Genomic DNA, 15410 nt, shown 5'->3' with positions numbered 1-15410 from the left:
AACGGCAAGGCCACGGCAGACTTTCTTAAAGCCATTGAAAAGGGATGGAGGATTGTGTCTCCACACAATTAACCACGACTTTACACTTAGTGCTGTTTTCCTACACAAACGCTAGCTGCCTCTCTGCCAAGTGTCCACATAATTACCACATTGTATTTTTATTCACAACAATAAGCTCTTTGAAAAGGCGGGGGGGGAAGGTTTTTCCATGTGGTTAGTTTTGGTTTAGGTGGTTGGTTCTTTTTGTTGTTGGTTTTTCTGGGGTCAAGTTGTTGGTGTGGTTTTTTTGTGTGTTTTTCTTGGTGGTTGGCTGTTTCTTGGCGTTTTGTTTTTTTTTTCTTCTGATTTCTTTGCCATTCAAAGCTGTGACTAAATACTGAGATACTGGCATATACTGTGCCAGGTTTTGCAAGAAGCTTGCCAGAAAGGTGTCTCGTTTACTCTGGTGTAGCTGTCATAACTCCAGGCCGTTCCTTGTCTGACTGCTCCGAGTATTGACTTTCCCATTGCAGTTTGAGTCGTTTTGGACCACAGAGGAGTTTCCCTTTGGCAGAGACTGCTGCACGAAGGCTCAGGTGCAGAACGACATGAAAGCCGCGTGCTTGGCCCCATGAATGTTTTTGTACAATCTTACGTATGTTGAATACCTTTAGGCTTTCTATAAAGGAGGAAGATTGAGGTATTGAACAGCCTTTAGAAGGGTGAAAGCTGTTAAGGCCTAAAGTTAAGGTGAAGTTTAGGCACAAGACCCTCAAACCGCAGCCACTGAATGAAAAGTCAGTGACTTCCAAACCTCTCTGGCGGCTCGAGGCTGCTTTCTCAGGAGCTTTGTGCCCCTGCAACTCTGAGGCTCCAGCAGCAGCACAGGCATCGCCTCTGGAGGGGCGGCTGTGAACGGCTCTGTGCTCATCCAGCACCACGCTGCTTCGCAGGTCTGACGGACCGCGAGAGCGGGACTCCGGCCTCTGCGAGTCATGCAGGGGCATGATTTTCAAACTTTGAGGTAGGAACTGGCTACTACGGTGATGAACTTAATTGTAACCTCGGCTTATTCTTCTAGGCCTGGAAAACATAATGTTCTTTAGGGTTTACACACTGCATTTCCTGCAATGTTGCCCCCTGCTGCTTTCAGCCAGGATCTCCAAAACAAACCCTCAGCGCATACAGAGGTGTTGAAGAGAACTAGAAAAGTTGTTGAGTGGGCAAGAGGTAATGCAAGGAAGAGAAGGGGAAAAAAAATAATAGGAAGTGGACAAAGACAACAGATAAGTGTTAAATAGGTTCAAACCCCCCATGCAAAACATGGTGAGCTATGGCTTTGGAGCTTCTTTGGCGTGAAATACCCCCTCATGATAAGCCTGTTCAGTGGCCATCTGCTGATGCTGCTGGCTTCCCCCTGCCTCCGTGCGAGGTGGCACCGGGCTGCACATTGCCCGCCCTCTGCTGCAGGCAGGGCAGCGCTGTGGCTGAAGCCCTAAAAGCTGGCATGCTTGTGTCCCCGGTACTGGAGAAGGAAGCGGGAAAAGAAAAGAGGTGACAGATGACAAACAGAAAGCCAGAAAGCTTCTGCAGCAGAGCAAAGGAGTATTAGATACTCCCAACTCTTTCATTTTTTTTTAAGTGCTTAAATCGCCAGGCGCTTAAAGAAACAAATCCTCGAGTGTCTTATTTTCCAAGGAAGAAAGTTTAGACTTGAGCGCTGGCCTGTGGCAGTAAGGGAGTTTGCAGCAATTTTGTACTCCATCACTTATTACAGCTGGTGCCGTTTAGCATTATGTATTCTTCATCCCTCTGGGAAATACATGTTCTGCAAAGCACTGCTGTAAAGTAGAAAGGCGCAAGCTGCTTCTTACAGATGCAACGTGTTCTTTGGCAAGTCAGCCCATGCAGAACGACTAATTCGGCCTACGGGCAAGAGTTAAGGGTTTGAACCCACCAGCTCGGACCTGGGCAGACTCCTCAGCCCCCTGCAAGGGGTTTGGTAGTCATCCTTGCAGGCAAGGCACAGAGTAGCAGCATACCCAAAACCCAGTTTTTGTTTTTATTTGTAGACAGGAATATCAGTTGTGGTGCTGCTCTCAGGTTTTCTTTAGTAGTTCCTTCCAGCCACCGCGTTGCTGATCTTGGGCACCTCATGTATTTTTATTGAAGCTGCTTATTTTTCTACAATTGGCACCTTCTGAACCAAATGTTGCTGTTTTAAAATTCTTAGAAAAACCTTAAAGGAAACTAGCAATACGGCACAACTTAAAAAAAAAAAAAAGCCTTGTGCAGTGAAAAAATATAGAAAGCAGTATAACTCATGGCAAAATATTCAAACCCACAGTGTAAGTCATTCCTCTACTGTACATAATTCTGAAAGAGAAAAAGCTATCATTGTAGTAAATTCTAACAAGATGTGACAACATCTTGGAAGCAGACAGAAATTAAAAACAGGTTGAATAAGCCACAGCTGACAAATAAAGCCAGACCATTAACTGGTATGTAAGCTTTGGCAAACAATCCAGTATCACTTTATGTATTTCCAGCTTAAGATCAAAAAGAGACCACTGACTTATCTTTTCAGTAATAAAGAGCACTGAACTTCACCACATTAGCCTTATCCTGAGTCCAATCGGTCTACAGCGTGCCTTCTAGGAAAGCACTTAGTGCTGTTTGGTGGACAACAGGGGGATGCATGATCCGTTAACCTCTTCAGTTTTAAAAACGTTTATCTTCCTAAGTGTTAGCCAGTTGCACCCCATTTTGAAGTTTTTTGGGCAGAGCTTTCAGTTGCTTCATTAGAAAGCTTTTTTTTTTAGTCCTCCTTTAAAAAATCGAATGCAGACTGTTACCTCAGAGAGCAATAAGATAAAAACCTTTATTGTTCCACCTTTATCAGAGTTCATTTTCTATTGATACGCATTTGTGTAACTGTAGTTTATATCAGAAACTTCAGCTCCTCAGAGGCTTAATGTGGAGTAGCAAAAACACCTTCAAAACCAATTCAATCCCAATTCAAGTAATATACCACTTGGGCACAAGGAATCTCTAGGATTAGAATCAGTTAGACTTTCCACCTCCTCCTTTTCCTGTGTTCTTTGTCCTCATTTCATGCCAAGCTTTCACCAGTGGTTCTCTGTTCTTCCATATGAGCTCGTGGCCGTAAGTCACGTACCACCTGAAAAAGAAAATACCAGTTAAAACTAACTGCAGCTTCTCTCTGTATCTGAGGAACAGGCTGATCACTAAAATCAAGTAACTCAAATGCTTAGTGTAGGAGATGAGATAAACTGAGGCAGAAAGAGCATCATTCTTGGGAAGTGGCAGTGGCAGGTAAGCCACTTGTTCTCTTGACTCCTAATAGTTAACCTCTTTGTGTTTTTTGCTTATCTCGGTCCTGGGGTACGGTTTTCATGCCTTTAATTTCACGCTCTCACAATTTCTACTTAAAAAGATGCAAAACACTATTTTCATTTAAGAGACTGTTAAAACAGTACTGTTGCTCATGCTAATCCTTACTGACACCACCAAGTGAGAGTCTTCTTCTGTTATGTAAATTCAACTGCCCCATAATAGACAGATACATTCCATTCAAAGTGAATCTTCTTCCATAAACATCTAAATGAAGATTTTAATCTATCAAAGTATTCTAGCTTAATTTATATTCATAGAGAACTATATATGCTGATATATGAACATCAACATAAGCGATTAAGCAAGGGAGGTTATGGTCGAGAGGTGAGAGGGGAAGCAACTGCATGAAAACAGGCTGAAGGTTCTGCGACAAGCCTAACTTCGCATCTCAATCCTGAATAATAAAACCACTGTTATAGGAGCCATCAGCCAGCGCCAGGTAAACTGGCTGTTCTGTTAAATCATACAGCCGCCTTCTGAAGGGGAAAACCGTCTGTGAGGCGATGTGTAGAAAATACATTGGCCACTCAACATATGTCATAAATAGAGGCCCTGTTTTAGGATGAAGTGACCAAAACGATCACAGAGTAGAACGTGTAGGTAGAACATACGTAGGTGAGGAAGGAAAGATACTTGTCAGGGCAATTTTTACTGCAGCTGCTATCCTATTTTAATAATATGTGAATCCGTATTGTAATGAACAAGCATCATGGTAGACAGTAGTTACGAATCAGCAAGACTACAGCAATGCATTTGTGATGCCAAAGAAGGGGGGGGAAGGAGACTGCAGCACAGAACTTACTGATGCTAAAGCCAAAAAATAGCAAACAAAGGCAAACCAGTTCGCAGACCAAAATAAAAGCATCCTCCACCTGGTTCTTTGTCTGGCCTTGTTAAATGTGAGGTAGGCTTTTACTATGCCTATATAAAAAGTTTAAAAAAGCTCTCAGCAATAAGTGTGCAAATTAAGGTAACGTGGCGATCAGGTAGAAGGGGAAACACTCATTAGGTAACATAGTTCAAACATGGAACAATGCAGAACTGTTTCCTACAAGCTGGTTTCTAGTAGTTCTTCCCAATTAGGAAGGCCCCACACAAAGACAACACAGCAACACTGAGAAAGAGCAGTAGAGGCTGCTCAAAGGAATTTGGCCTGAGCTTATACTAACTCTGTAGCTCTCTCTAAATTGGTAATTAGAGGAAAAACACTGTGACAAAGGAATTTTCTTAGCTGTTAATTCTAAAGTTATTTTAATTTGTCCATGCTGTGCTTTGTGAGAATCTTTTCTGCCTTGTGACTCTCCTCAATGAGCTGGGGAGAGCAGGACAGAGACAGCCAGCCCAGGTTACGGTGACAGGACAATCTGACAGCTAAGCTATCGTTCTAAGGCAGTCCAACTCAACTTCTTTCAGTTCTAAGAATTTGTTAATAGTATTTTCCACACAATTTTATAGCGCTACAAGGATAACAGCGAGTTGTCTTCAATGCTACTTAAGACAACTTTCAAAAAAATCCCCACGCTTCAGAGATAAGACGAAGTAAAGAGGAAAAAAAAAAAATAAAAAAAAGGGATGAATTTAAATACGAAACAAACAGAAGTCAGTAAATATAGACTTACATTCCAAAGAGAGCTCCCCCAAGATGTGCAGCGTGGTCAAAAAGTCTCCAGCCTAGAGCAAGCCCTGCCGTGTCAAATGCAATTATGGCTTTTAAAGCCTGGAAAGGAACAGAACATGGAACGGGCAGCATCAGTCACAGCATATAATGGTCACTGATAACAAAGTTTCATATTCTGGCACACAGCAAAAATTTGGGATCAAAAAATATCACATAAATTTTATATCAAAGCCATCACTGTAAAATAAAAAAAAATAAAAACAAACAAACAAAAATGTTTTAAACCAACACACTCAGTCCTTAGCTGTACTGTGCTGCCAAAATACAGCCATGGGCAGCTACAGAATAATGCAGGGTAGGAATGTGTCCTTTTCAAATACTCAATCTTCTCCAATATTCATTTCTAAAGCTACACGTAGATTCCAAACTCAGGTCAGGAAAAAAGAAGTTACTTGAAAGAGTACATGCTGTAAGAGACCACAAACTGTGGAACTGTAACATTCTCTTTCACTAATTCTGACATAGCTTAGACTTATGTGCATATGATCTCCCAAACACAATCCTCTAGTGGATGAAGCGTGGGGCAGCATCCCTGTCATCGTATCTGATATAAATTGATCATCACGCTCTCTTAAACGACCCATCTGTTGGAAGGTAGAAAATCAGGATGATAGTGAACAACTCCATGGCTGGAAACAGCATGAGCAAAAGTATACCGTCCTCAGGTGACACAAACTGTAATTATGCAAAATTTTACAAAATGCTTCATTCCAAAAAGAACAACAGATTTAACATTAGGATGAAATCCTACTTAAAGTAACATTTCTTTCCTTAAGCACATGTGTTAGAATAGCAGCTATGTTGTTACACTGACTTGTTTTAAAAGGAGATTACAGTATACGTAAGGTAGGCTAAAGCGGTACACACAGTTTACAAATACAGCTACACAGTAGAAGTTCTTACTTAGGGTTAAAATTATTCCAATGCTCACACTGCAATAGCCAATATTGCTCGTTTTACTGTTGCAATGTGTGTTTCCTCATGGCAATGCTCTCTCTGGCTCTGCCAATATTTCTTCCTTGGCGATCTTTTTTGGGAAAGGGTAGCACGCAAGAAAACAGGTCCCCTCAAGCAGAAGTGCAAGAAAAACATGAAGGCTGCTTCTAAGGCGCTCGTTCAAATTTGTAAGCTTTGCTTACAAAAAATATTAAATCTCATGATCTTGAAATGACAAAGCTTAACTGCTTTAAGTAAACCAGTAAAATAACTTTAAGTAGTGGACCAAAGATGATTAACTTATTAAAGCGAGTCAAGATAGACATGAGCTGCTTTTCTTAAATGGGGCAGTGGATGTGCTTAAACGAACTTAATGAAACGGAAAAGTAGTCCTAGTACTAGACAGGAAGAAAAGAAGAAAAGCCTCAGTAGTGTATTTCTAATCCCAACAGTGTTCTTAAAAGTATCAAAAGACGGTACACAAATGGCAAGGCAGGTATTCCTTCAGGGCTGGAAAATTAGCTCCCTTGAGAAGCTAAGTTCTGTTTTTCCCATCTTGATAAATTTTTCTTCAAAAAGAGTGTATAAGATTAGCATGTAATGAGCGCTGCTATAAAAACTATCACCTATCAGAAAGAACAGCGCGTCTATGCATGTCTCCTCAGACGGGAACCTGAGTCCCTCCTAACTTCTTTCACCTATTAGTATCAGATTTGAAACAGACTCATGGAGGATGGAATTTAGGATAATTCTAAATTCACTACACACTTGTGCTAGGCTGCAACAATTCAGAATCAGTCTCTAGGACTTCCACGGCCTGTATTCTCTTTCAAAATAAATTTAACAGCTTAGAAGCACAAACGAAGAAGACACACGCTCAGATACTGGAAAGGTATGGGGAAAATGTTTTAAGAGTAGGATTTCTTTGAAGTTCTAAGGTACTTACGTTTCCCGCTGTAAATGTGAACATTGGAAGAAATATGATGGCTAGTTTTGCTTCTGGCATCTTTGTACATACGGCTGCAAGGACAGTCATTATAGCTCCTGACTGCAAATACATTAAAACACATGGAAGTAAGCTGAGATGTTACAGAAGGGGAAATTTATTTTTCTGCATGTGAACCCATTTTCCTTTTGGCTTTTATTTGCAAATACAGCCTTGTGGCAAACCTCAAATTACAAAGCACCACTGCTAAGTTCAAAATAAAAATTAAGCAGGATACCATTATTTAATTACAATATCTCAAAAAAAATACCCTTCAGATACTCTTATATAATTAAGAAATACCATCCCACCCCCCTCCCTGATTTTTAAGGTAACAATTTATGTTAATGTGCTTTTTTTCCTCAGTAAACCCTATAAATTTACAATACATTAATCAAATACAGACATCGCAGATGAAGAGAATCATTCTGAAGCTTGCACCAAAACAAGGAAAATAACAAGATAGACAGGGACAAGAAATCTTTTGTCAGTGAAACAAGCAATTCCCCAGTCTGTACTAAATTGACCATGGGCTTTTGTATCCATGAAATATCTCAATGGAAAGGCTGTGAATACAGTAAACTAATGCAATGTGTGGCAATTTCAGTAAGTTCAGATCAGTAAGACTAATGGAAAGTAACTTGCTCCAGATACAGTTTATTCAAAAGATAAAGGGACGATACATAGACAGCGCTACCGAAAATTCTAACTTCAGGGCAGCTTAACAGATGTTTTCATTCCAATTGAAAAATAAGAATCTGACTTTTGGCTTTTATCAAAATTATTTAATAAAATAAACTAAGACGTTTTCAGAATTTGGCAAATGGCTAGGTTCACCTCAAACTTGTAGCAAGCTGAACGTTTTAAAATCTTCTGCTACTAGAAACTCTTGTAAAGAACAGACAACCACACCACCTCCTCAACCTGCCTCGGACCTTTCATAGTGTGAGGCTTCTGGCAGGAGCGCTGCCCTTTCAGCACAGCATGCCCTACAGCTTCCGCTAGTATCGCACGCTGATTTTGATGGTCTGATTACATTCTCTCTTTCTAAAGTATTCTATTTTCAATTAGAGAAGACCGATACGCAATTAGGAAATGACATTTATGAAACAAGTTATAGAACTGAACTATCTGCTCGGTGACAAGAGCTCCTGCTGTTCAGTAATTGTTTACAGGCCATTAGTATTAAGTGGCATTACTGCTGGGCTGCCGCTGCAAGACAGTTAACATATTTGAAGAACAGGCAAGTTCTTGCACAGGAATCACTGCCTGGTTACTTGGGTTTGGTAAACCTTCCTAGTTTCCATTATCCCCAACATATTCTTGGCTTTTAAGCAGGTAAAAAAATACAGCAGGCTTTGGAAATGGCTTCAGAGATCATGATAAGGTCCCCCATATTCTGAGACACTTACAGCTCCAAGGGATGGTTCAAACTTTCCAGTGGCCATTTTAGCAACGTAACTGACAAAAGTGGAGATAACCCCTAGAAAGGAAAAAATATTATGGGAAACAATGCCAGCAATGCAGACAAGAATGAGAAAGTTACAACGTTATCGGAACATCTTCCTACAGAAGCTACTGTAGATGGTGTGGTTGGTTGGTTTGTTTGGGTTTTGGTTTTGTTTTGTTTAGTGGGGTTTTTTGTTTGGTTTGCATTTTTTTTGGGGGGGTGTGTGTGCATGTGTTCATTTTAACTTGAATTAACTGTCATCTTTTCGCATGAGTCTGTATTAAGAGCTACTTTATTTTGGTAGCTAAGCATGACTTAAAACCAGATACTTGTATCGTCATGATATTTTGAAGCCAAATATCCTAAACCCACCAAAATTCTGTATGACAGCAAATAAGCACTGCAGTTAGTATAGAGCAATGTGTGGGACTGAACGATGGCCATCTGTCATCACACAGCTATTAACCATGCACACACTTTACTTGCATTAATATACATTTTAAAGTGTTGTAAATATATGTATGTATTTAACATTACCAGCAGAAAGATACACTGCAATGAACTGCTCACAGCCCAGAAGAGAGACAATGCTGCTGGAAAAACTCCATAAAACATACATATTTGCTGCCATGTGGAATAGAGAGAAGTGACTAAACGTAGAGAGAAGCATGGGAGAACACAGGGCTTCTGTAAAAGAGAAAAACAATGGGAAAACAAAAAAAAAAGTCAGCATTTTAATTTGCTTCAACTTACATATCATGCAGACTAGAAACTTAACAAAACATACTATAGGCTAATTATGCTTAGAATTCTCAAATACAAGCTATGTAATAAATCCTGAAATGTAACAAATTTCCAATTCCAAGCAATACCTTCTGAAAGGTAGGACATATACCCCAGAGATACGCAAACTATACAAACAGCTACTTCAGAAAGTCTTTATTACCTACTGGGGAATGTTTCATATAAAACATTTATCTTAAGACATGTCTCCTATGCTTTGGAAAGGAAAAAAGATTTTATTTATATATGTATATGGTGAAACATTTTTAATATATTATATGAGCATCTATATAAAATTATTTTGCTGCAGAGATGGACTCAAAGAAAAACTAGTTTTCTTTTCAAAAAGCTACTAGCTCTCCTCACTGAAACAGCAGCCTTGAAAATGCAAAAAAGCCAATTAGCAGCTTTAAAGGTCAACAATATTTAAAATAGGAGTGTTTGGGGTGACTGATGCTCACATCTGGATAATAGCTACCTTTAGCTTTGGAGTGTGCATTGGGAAATTGGTTGAGTTTCCACTTTCTCAGCAGAAATTAAGAGGAAAGCAGAAAGTACTCTCCTAACGCATGTTTTGTCTTACAGTTCTTTGTCTCTTAGTTCTTTTCTCTACTGTAGAAATGAAAACTAACTGTTCTGCCATTAAATACTAGTAACTGGCTTTCCTAAGTTAACCTTTTCAAAACACTTCACACAGAGTGAAAGCCAAGTTTCTGTGGGTTTTTTTTTTCAATGTGACCCAAAGCACAGCTTTGAAACAAGGACTCTGTACATAACATACAGAGTAATGCTCTGTATGTTCTCAGAGGAAAGCACGCTGATGACTGTTTTATCTGCATCCCAGGGAACATTAAAGGAAGAAAAAAAAAAAAATCACATTTGAGACTAGTTTTTGAATGGCATTACATAGCATGATTTATTCCCCCGCCTTTCCGAAGACTGGCACGATTAGTATTCTTTGCAGGAAAGCAGTAATATCCCTGGGAGAAGTGCCTCTTCCCCTTTACAATGGCAAGAACTGCATCCTGCTGAATGCAGTGTAAGGCCAGACAGCAGGCAACAGTTTTGACATTAACAATATGTAGAAAAGCACCAGCAAGGTTTTTTTTTTTTTTCTTAATCCATTACTTCTAACTTTTTTTCCCCCTAGAAGTGTTTTCTGCCTAGACAAAATGATGTATTTGGGCATGACTGATATTGCTTGTGGGTGACAGAGCTGCAAGTAAGCTGTGTGCCATTCAAAGCTTTTGCTATACAATCAGGGGTTCTGTGTCATCCAAATTTATAGAAGTTCCCCAGATAACTGTTCACTTACTGGAGGATGGATCTGAGGTGAAATACGTAAACATAACCCGTCGCATACCAGGCAGTCTCCATAAACAGAATACAAAGACATTTGCAGCTATAATACCTATGAAGAGGAAAAAACAGTACAGAAGCAAGTTATGAATGTAACAGGCCATAATGCTTACTGTAAACAAGCATTCAAAAGTGAGCTTACAGGAATTCTACTTTTTCTTCACTATTTCATTAAAAGCAGTATCCACTTCTTACTTTACGAAGAGTTCAGAAAAAGCAAAGAAAAATACTGAAAGCTGCATTTATATAGTGGAAGCCTTCCAGAAATATGACATTTAATTGGAATTGTTTTAATGTACGATGTAATGAATGAATGCAACATTCCAGAAAATCTGTACTTAAGACGTCCAAGCTCTGGTTTCAAATTTCTATTCCACCGTAGAACCAATGAAACAAAAGCCAGCTTAAGAGGTCTCATTTCTTGCCTTTTGAGCTGCTTAATCCCAAATGCCACCAATCTGCTGCACAGTTGCATTTAACTGCGTGCGGAGGCAAAGGGAAGCATGCAGACACACAGTACACATCCCTTCCAGTTTCTGGGGAGGTTTGGTTTTGAGGTAATTGTAAAGACAGTGTTTAGAGATGGAGCACAAAAATTTGAGTTGGCATTGCTAAGGCACAGTTACCTTTGGGAGACAGCAAACGCACAGCTTTTTACTTCACAGAGAAAAAAAAAAAAATCACTTCAGTTTACTGCAATCTTATTTCAGTTTAAATAAGAACGTAAATAATTAGAAACATGATGATGCAAAGTTATTGTTTCTTGTTTAAAGTGCCTTCTCTATTTCTATCCAAGCATTTAGGTATTTAAAATGTTTTAGAATAGCTAGAGACAGTAAAGGGGAAAGTAATTGTGCTTCCTTTACAGAATGGTAAATGTCACATAATTATTCTCTATTTGAAGTTTGCAACAAAATGTAAGAACTGTGAAAAACGACAATACATAAATCCCAGAACCAAAACATTAACAGATTTCTTCTTTTGGCACTCCATCCTATTCTACCATGCTCTTTTATTAGAGGAAATATTTTCCCTGCGCGCTACGCCAAGACGTTACAGAACTCTCAGCAATTTCAGCACAGTAACCCCAACCTTGTTACAGCAATCAGGGGTGAGTATCCGAATGGCTCAGGGTCTACCGGCTAGAACTGATATTGCTTTTGAGATTAACTCCATGTTGAAGGATCCTCTAAAGAATACAGAATATGAATCCTCACACCCCCTGCCCCAATACAGTATTTGTATCTGTATCATGACTTGGCTTGCATGTTGAAGAGCAACGCAAAGCATTGTACAAAACTTCTTAACAGGACTTGTTAGCACGTAGAATACATAAAGGCAGATATGGCTTAGCTACCTTACTTAGGTTCAAATCAAGTTCCCATCAATTTCTCTCCACATATTACATTAATCTTGGGGGTTTCAAGGTGACGTTAGGCTAACCAACCAACCAAAACTATATCATAACCAAGGGAAAGCTCACAAGCTTCTTGTTTGCAACGCTATGTATTTAAAATAGCAAAAAATTATCAGTGAGTTTTATTTCAGTGGAATATATACTCATGTTCCTTCTAAAAGCATTTGCTGTTTTTCACAGTTCCTAAGAAAAATGTTGCCAGGGGAAGATTCTAGCTAATCCTCCACACTCTCTCACACAGATGCATATGTGTTTTTTTTTTTTAATGCATACAAAAACTAGTTTGTGAGAAGGAAGTGTAGCAGAAATAGTGTATGTGCAGGTGTGAGTTTACACATGCTTTGTGCCTAACAACCTAAATGTGGTACGAAAGCCATCTGTTTTAACATACTGTACCTGTTTGCCATATTTCTCTTCCTGTGAATGTCTAATACTTGTAAGCTAACACAAACCTGTCACAGTCCGCTGACCCTCAGTCAGGTTATTCCACCAGCTGTTAACCTGAAACGGAATTGTTGTACATCAGTGCCACTTGTAGAGTATTTGCAATTTCAACACCAGCCACGCAACGTTCTACCTTTTTAAGAATGGAAAGCATTTGCTTGAAATCTGCTAAGTAAATCTGTTTCAAACTTTTTTATTTCCGATTGGTTTAGCTTTTCAAGTTGGCGTTTCCTTACTCAAGAGTAGTTATTTACCCTCCTTTTCATAAAATATCCCAACATAGATGAAGAGTTTCTTCAAAAAGAATGGGGTTATCCTTTTAAACGACTCCATGGGTTTAACTCTGCTTGTACTAAAGAAGGAGCCAGCCCATAATGCTTTCTTTAGCGGATTAGCCAAAGTTAGCATAAACCCTGCCTCCACTAAGCCTCACCCTAGCGCTGTCTAACATCACACCACCCACCTGTGAGAGATTCCACTTTTGTGCCAGGGTCACTTTTGCGGAGGTGGCTCACAAGATGTGGAATCCATTCCCCCTTGCGTCCAGCTCACCCAGCCCTCCTCCAAGTTTAAAACCCCTGAAAAAGTTTATTTTGAGCCTGGTAAGCCCACAGACAAATTCCAACCCCCTCTCCCTTCCTCAGCTTTCAAAATCATTTTGGACAAATATTTTATTGATAGCTCAATGACCCTCCAGCCCCACTGATGGGGACAATATCATACAAATTATCTGTAGGTTGGAGGCAGCAGGAAATAATGCTGTATGAAACAAATCATTCGCTATTTGATACCAAAGTAACAAATTTATTGCATTTTTTTTGTTTAATTCTCTGGCACAGGATATGGGTAACGGTATTGCCTACAAAGTTCCCCAGTATAAGAACACTAACCAAACATGACTTTTCTAAAATGCAAGCAGTAGATGCCCTCAGAAGCTACTGGGGGACCCTGAACTTTTAAAAAGAGAACTTACCAGTTGAAGACAGGGATTGGGAGTTTCAGCCTATTAACAACAGGGCAGTTTTGTTTTATTTTTTGGATAGCTAATCACCAGATATCCCCCTTCAGGTTTTGAAGGAAAATAAAAGTATAAAACCAAAATTACTTAACATATTAAGTGGCAATCATAACGTCACCTGCAGTTCATATGCACCTAGCAAGAAAGCATGGGCCTGGATAGGACAGAGTTAATTTTCTTTAGAGCAGCTCATACATGGTGCTGTGTTTTAGATTTTTGACCAGAACAGTACTGATAACACACTAATGTTCTAGGTTTTGCTGAACAGCATTTGCACAGCATCAAGACCTTTTCCATTTCTTACTCCGCGCGCTGCAATGAATAGATTGGGGGTGCGCAATAGGCTGGGAGGGGACACAAGCAGGCAGATGACTGGAACGAACCAAAGGTATATTCCTATCATATAATGTCATGCTCAGGGAAGAAGGGATTTTAGGAGGTTCAGCCATCTTTTGCTCACGAACTGGCTGGGCACTGGTCTGCTCACGAGACCATGAGTGATGCCTTTGCATCACTTCTTTTAACATTGTCTTCTCTTCTCTCTCTTAGCCTTCACTTACTTCGCAATTTTTTGGTTGTCGTTTTATCTTTACCCCCAAGTTTTCTTGCTTTTATTCTTCCTTTCCTCTTCCCCCACCCCAGTGGGGGCTTGTGGGGGAAGTGAGCAAGCGGCTGTGTGGCCCTTAGCTGCCCACCAGGGTTAACCCACAACACGTGCCCATTTCAAAAGAAGTACCACTTCCCTTGGACAAGCAGACCTGAAAGAGTAATCAAGCCTGGTCCATCAGAAGCCAGGGCAGTAACCTTGAAACAAAAGTAAAACATACATGCATGTTCAGTCTAGTTTTAAATACATTTAAACTGAAAAATAAATGACTGATACGCTCGGGCTGACAACTAAATTTACAGCAAGTCTTGCAGTACTTGCGTTGCTCTTACTGCCCAAACTCCAAAGTGTTTGCGTGGAAATGTCAGCTGCCAGAAAGAAAAAAGCCCCCTAAACCCTCATATTCATTAAAAGTACAGGTTGAAAATACAAATGCATTTCAGAAGCCAGAGCGTTAGAAAACATCATGCAAGGTTCAGAATTTAAACTAGCTCTGTCCTCTTTGGGAGTTCATGTTCACTTTTGAGAACATTTAGACATGGCAAAAATGGAATTTTTTTACAGTCAAAAATCAAAAGGTACCTAGTTTGGATATACAAACCAGTACTACCGACCTCTCTTCCCTGCACTTCAGGGTGAAGATGCTATTTCTCTCCAGTGTAGCTTTTGCAGTGACATTGGGACTTACAGTTTTCTAGAATGAATTCTATAGGGTTGTTTTCCTCATAAGGAAACGCATCTAACGTAACGTGCTGCGAACCCATGTGTTATTTATAAGAGCTCTTTAGATGTGGTGTTGGGGGATATGGCGTAGGGGAGAACTTTGTAGAGTAGGGTAGATGGCTGGACTCTATGATCCCAAGGGTCTCTTCCAACCTAGACAATTCTATGATTCTATTATTTCTTCAAGTCAGAAATCAGGATGACCAGGATTAGCGTCCATTGCACAAACGGTGCATGGGGCGAACGCGGCGGTGACGTTTGACGCTCCCGTGGGGACCCCCGCACGCGGGGGCAGGTGCGCCCGGCTCCCCTGTACCTGCTTTCTGAAGTCCCCTCTCTTCTGCGGCCGTATTTTATCCAGCCAGTCCGCTCGGGCTCCCTCGAAATAGGTCTGGACCCGCGACTTGAGGGACTCGTACTGCCAGATGGCGGCGGACCCGAAGGCAGAGCCTGTGAACTGGGCGACAGCCGACACAAGTCATCACGAAGGCGCCCTCCCCGCCCGAGGGAGCCCGGCTCGCCCCGGCCCGCCCCCGCACGCCGTTCCCGGTTGCTCAGCCCTCAGCAACGCTCCCGCCTTAACGGCGATAAAAGCGCCGCTGACCCCCTCGCCG

At 40.6% G+C, this 15410-nt stretch overlaps 1 protein-coding gene across 1 annotated transcript in view; it reads right to left on the bottom strand.

The window, feature by feature from the left end:
• Window positions 1–2838: 2838 nt before the first annotated feature.
• The window catches only part of PARL (presenilin associated, rhomboid-like), a 22144-nt gene continuing 9572 nt past the window's right edge, over window positions 2839–15410 (bottom strand). Inside the window, exons 2-9 of the mRNA XM_009880795.1 lie at window positions 15113–15269; window positions 12457–12505; window positions 10544–10639; window positions 8983–9132; window positions 8408–8478; window positions 6957–7058; window positions 5016–5113; window positions 2839–3160 (exon numbers count right to left, since the gene is read on the bottom strand). Of these exons, the coding sequence (XP_009879097.1) occupies window positions 3043–3160; window positions 5016–5113; window positions 6957–7058; window positions 8408–8478; window positions 8983–9132; window positions 10544–10639; window positions 12457–12505; window positions 15113–15269 (841 nt within the window). The 3' untranslated portion in view covers window positions 2839–3042. The remainder of the gene's footprint in view (window positions 3161–5015; window positions 5114–6956; window positions 7059–8407; window positions 8479–8982; window positions 9133–10543; window positions 10640–12456; window positions 12506–15112; window positions 15270–15410) is intronic.

The sequence above is a fragment of the Charadrius vociferus genome, unplaced genomic scaffold (genome assembly GCF_000708025.1).
Source record: "Charadrius vociferus isolate BGI_N301 unplaced genomic scaffold, ASM70802v2 scaffold643, whole genome shotgun sequence".
Classification (NCBI taxonomy): Eukaryota; Metazoa; Chordata; class Aves; order Charadriiformes; family Charadriidae; genus Charadrius; species Charadrius vociferus.
The sequence above is the reverse complement of the archived record's forward strand: the minus strand, read 5'-3'. Positions and strand labels throughout refer to the sequence as shown.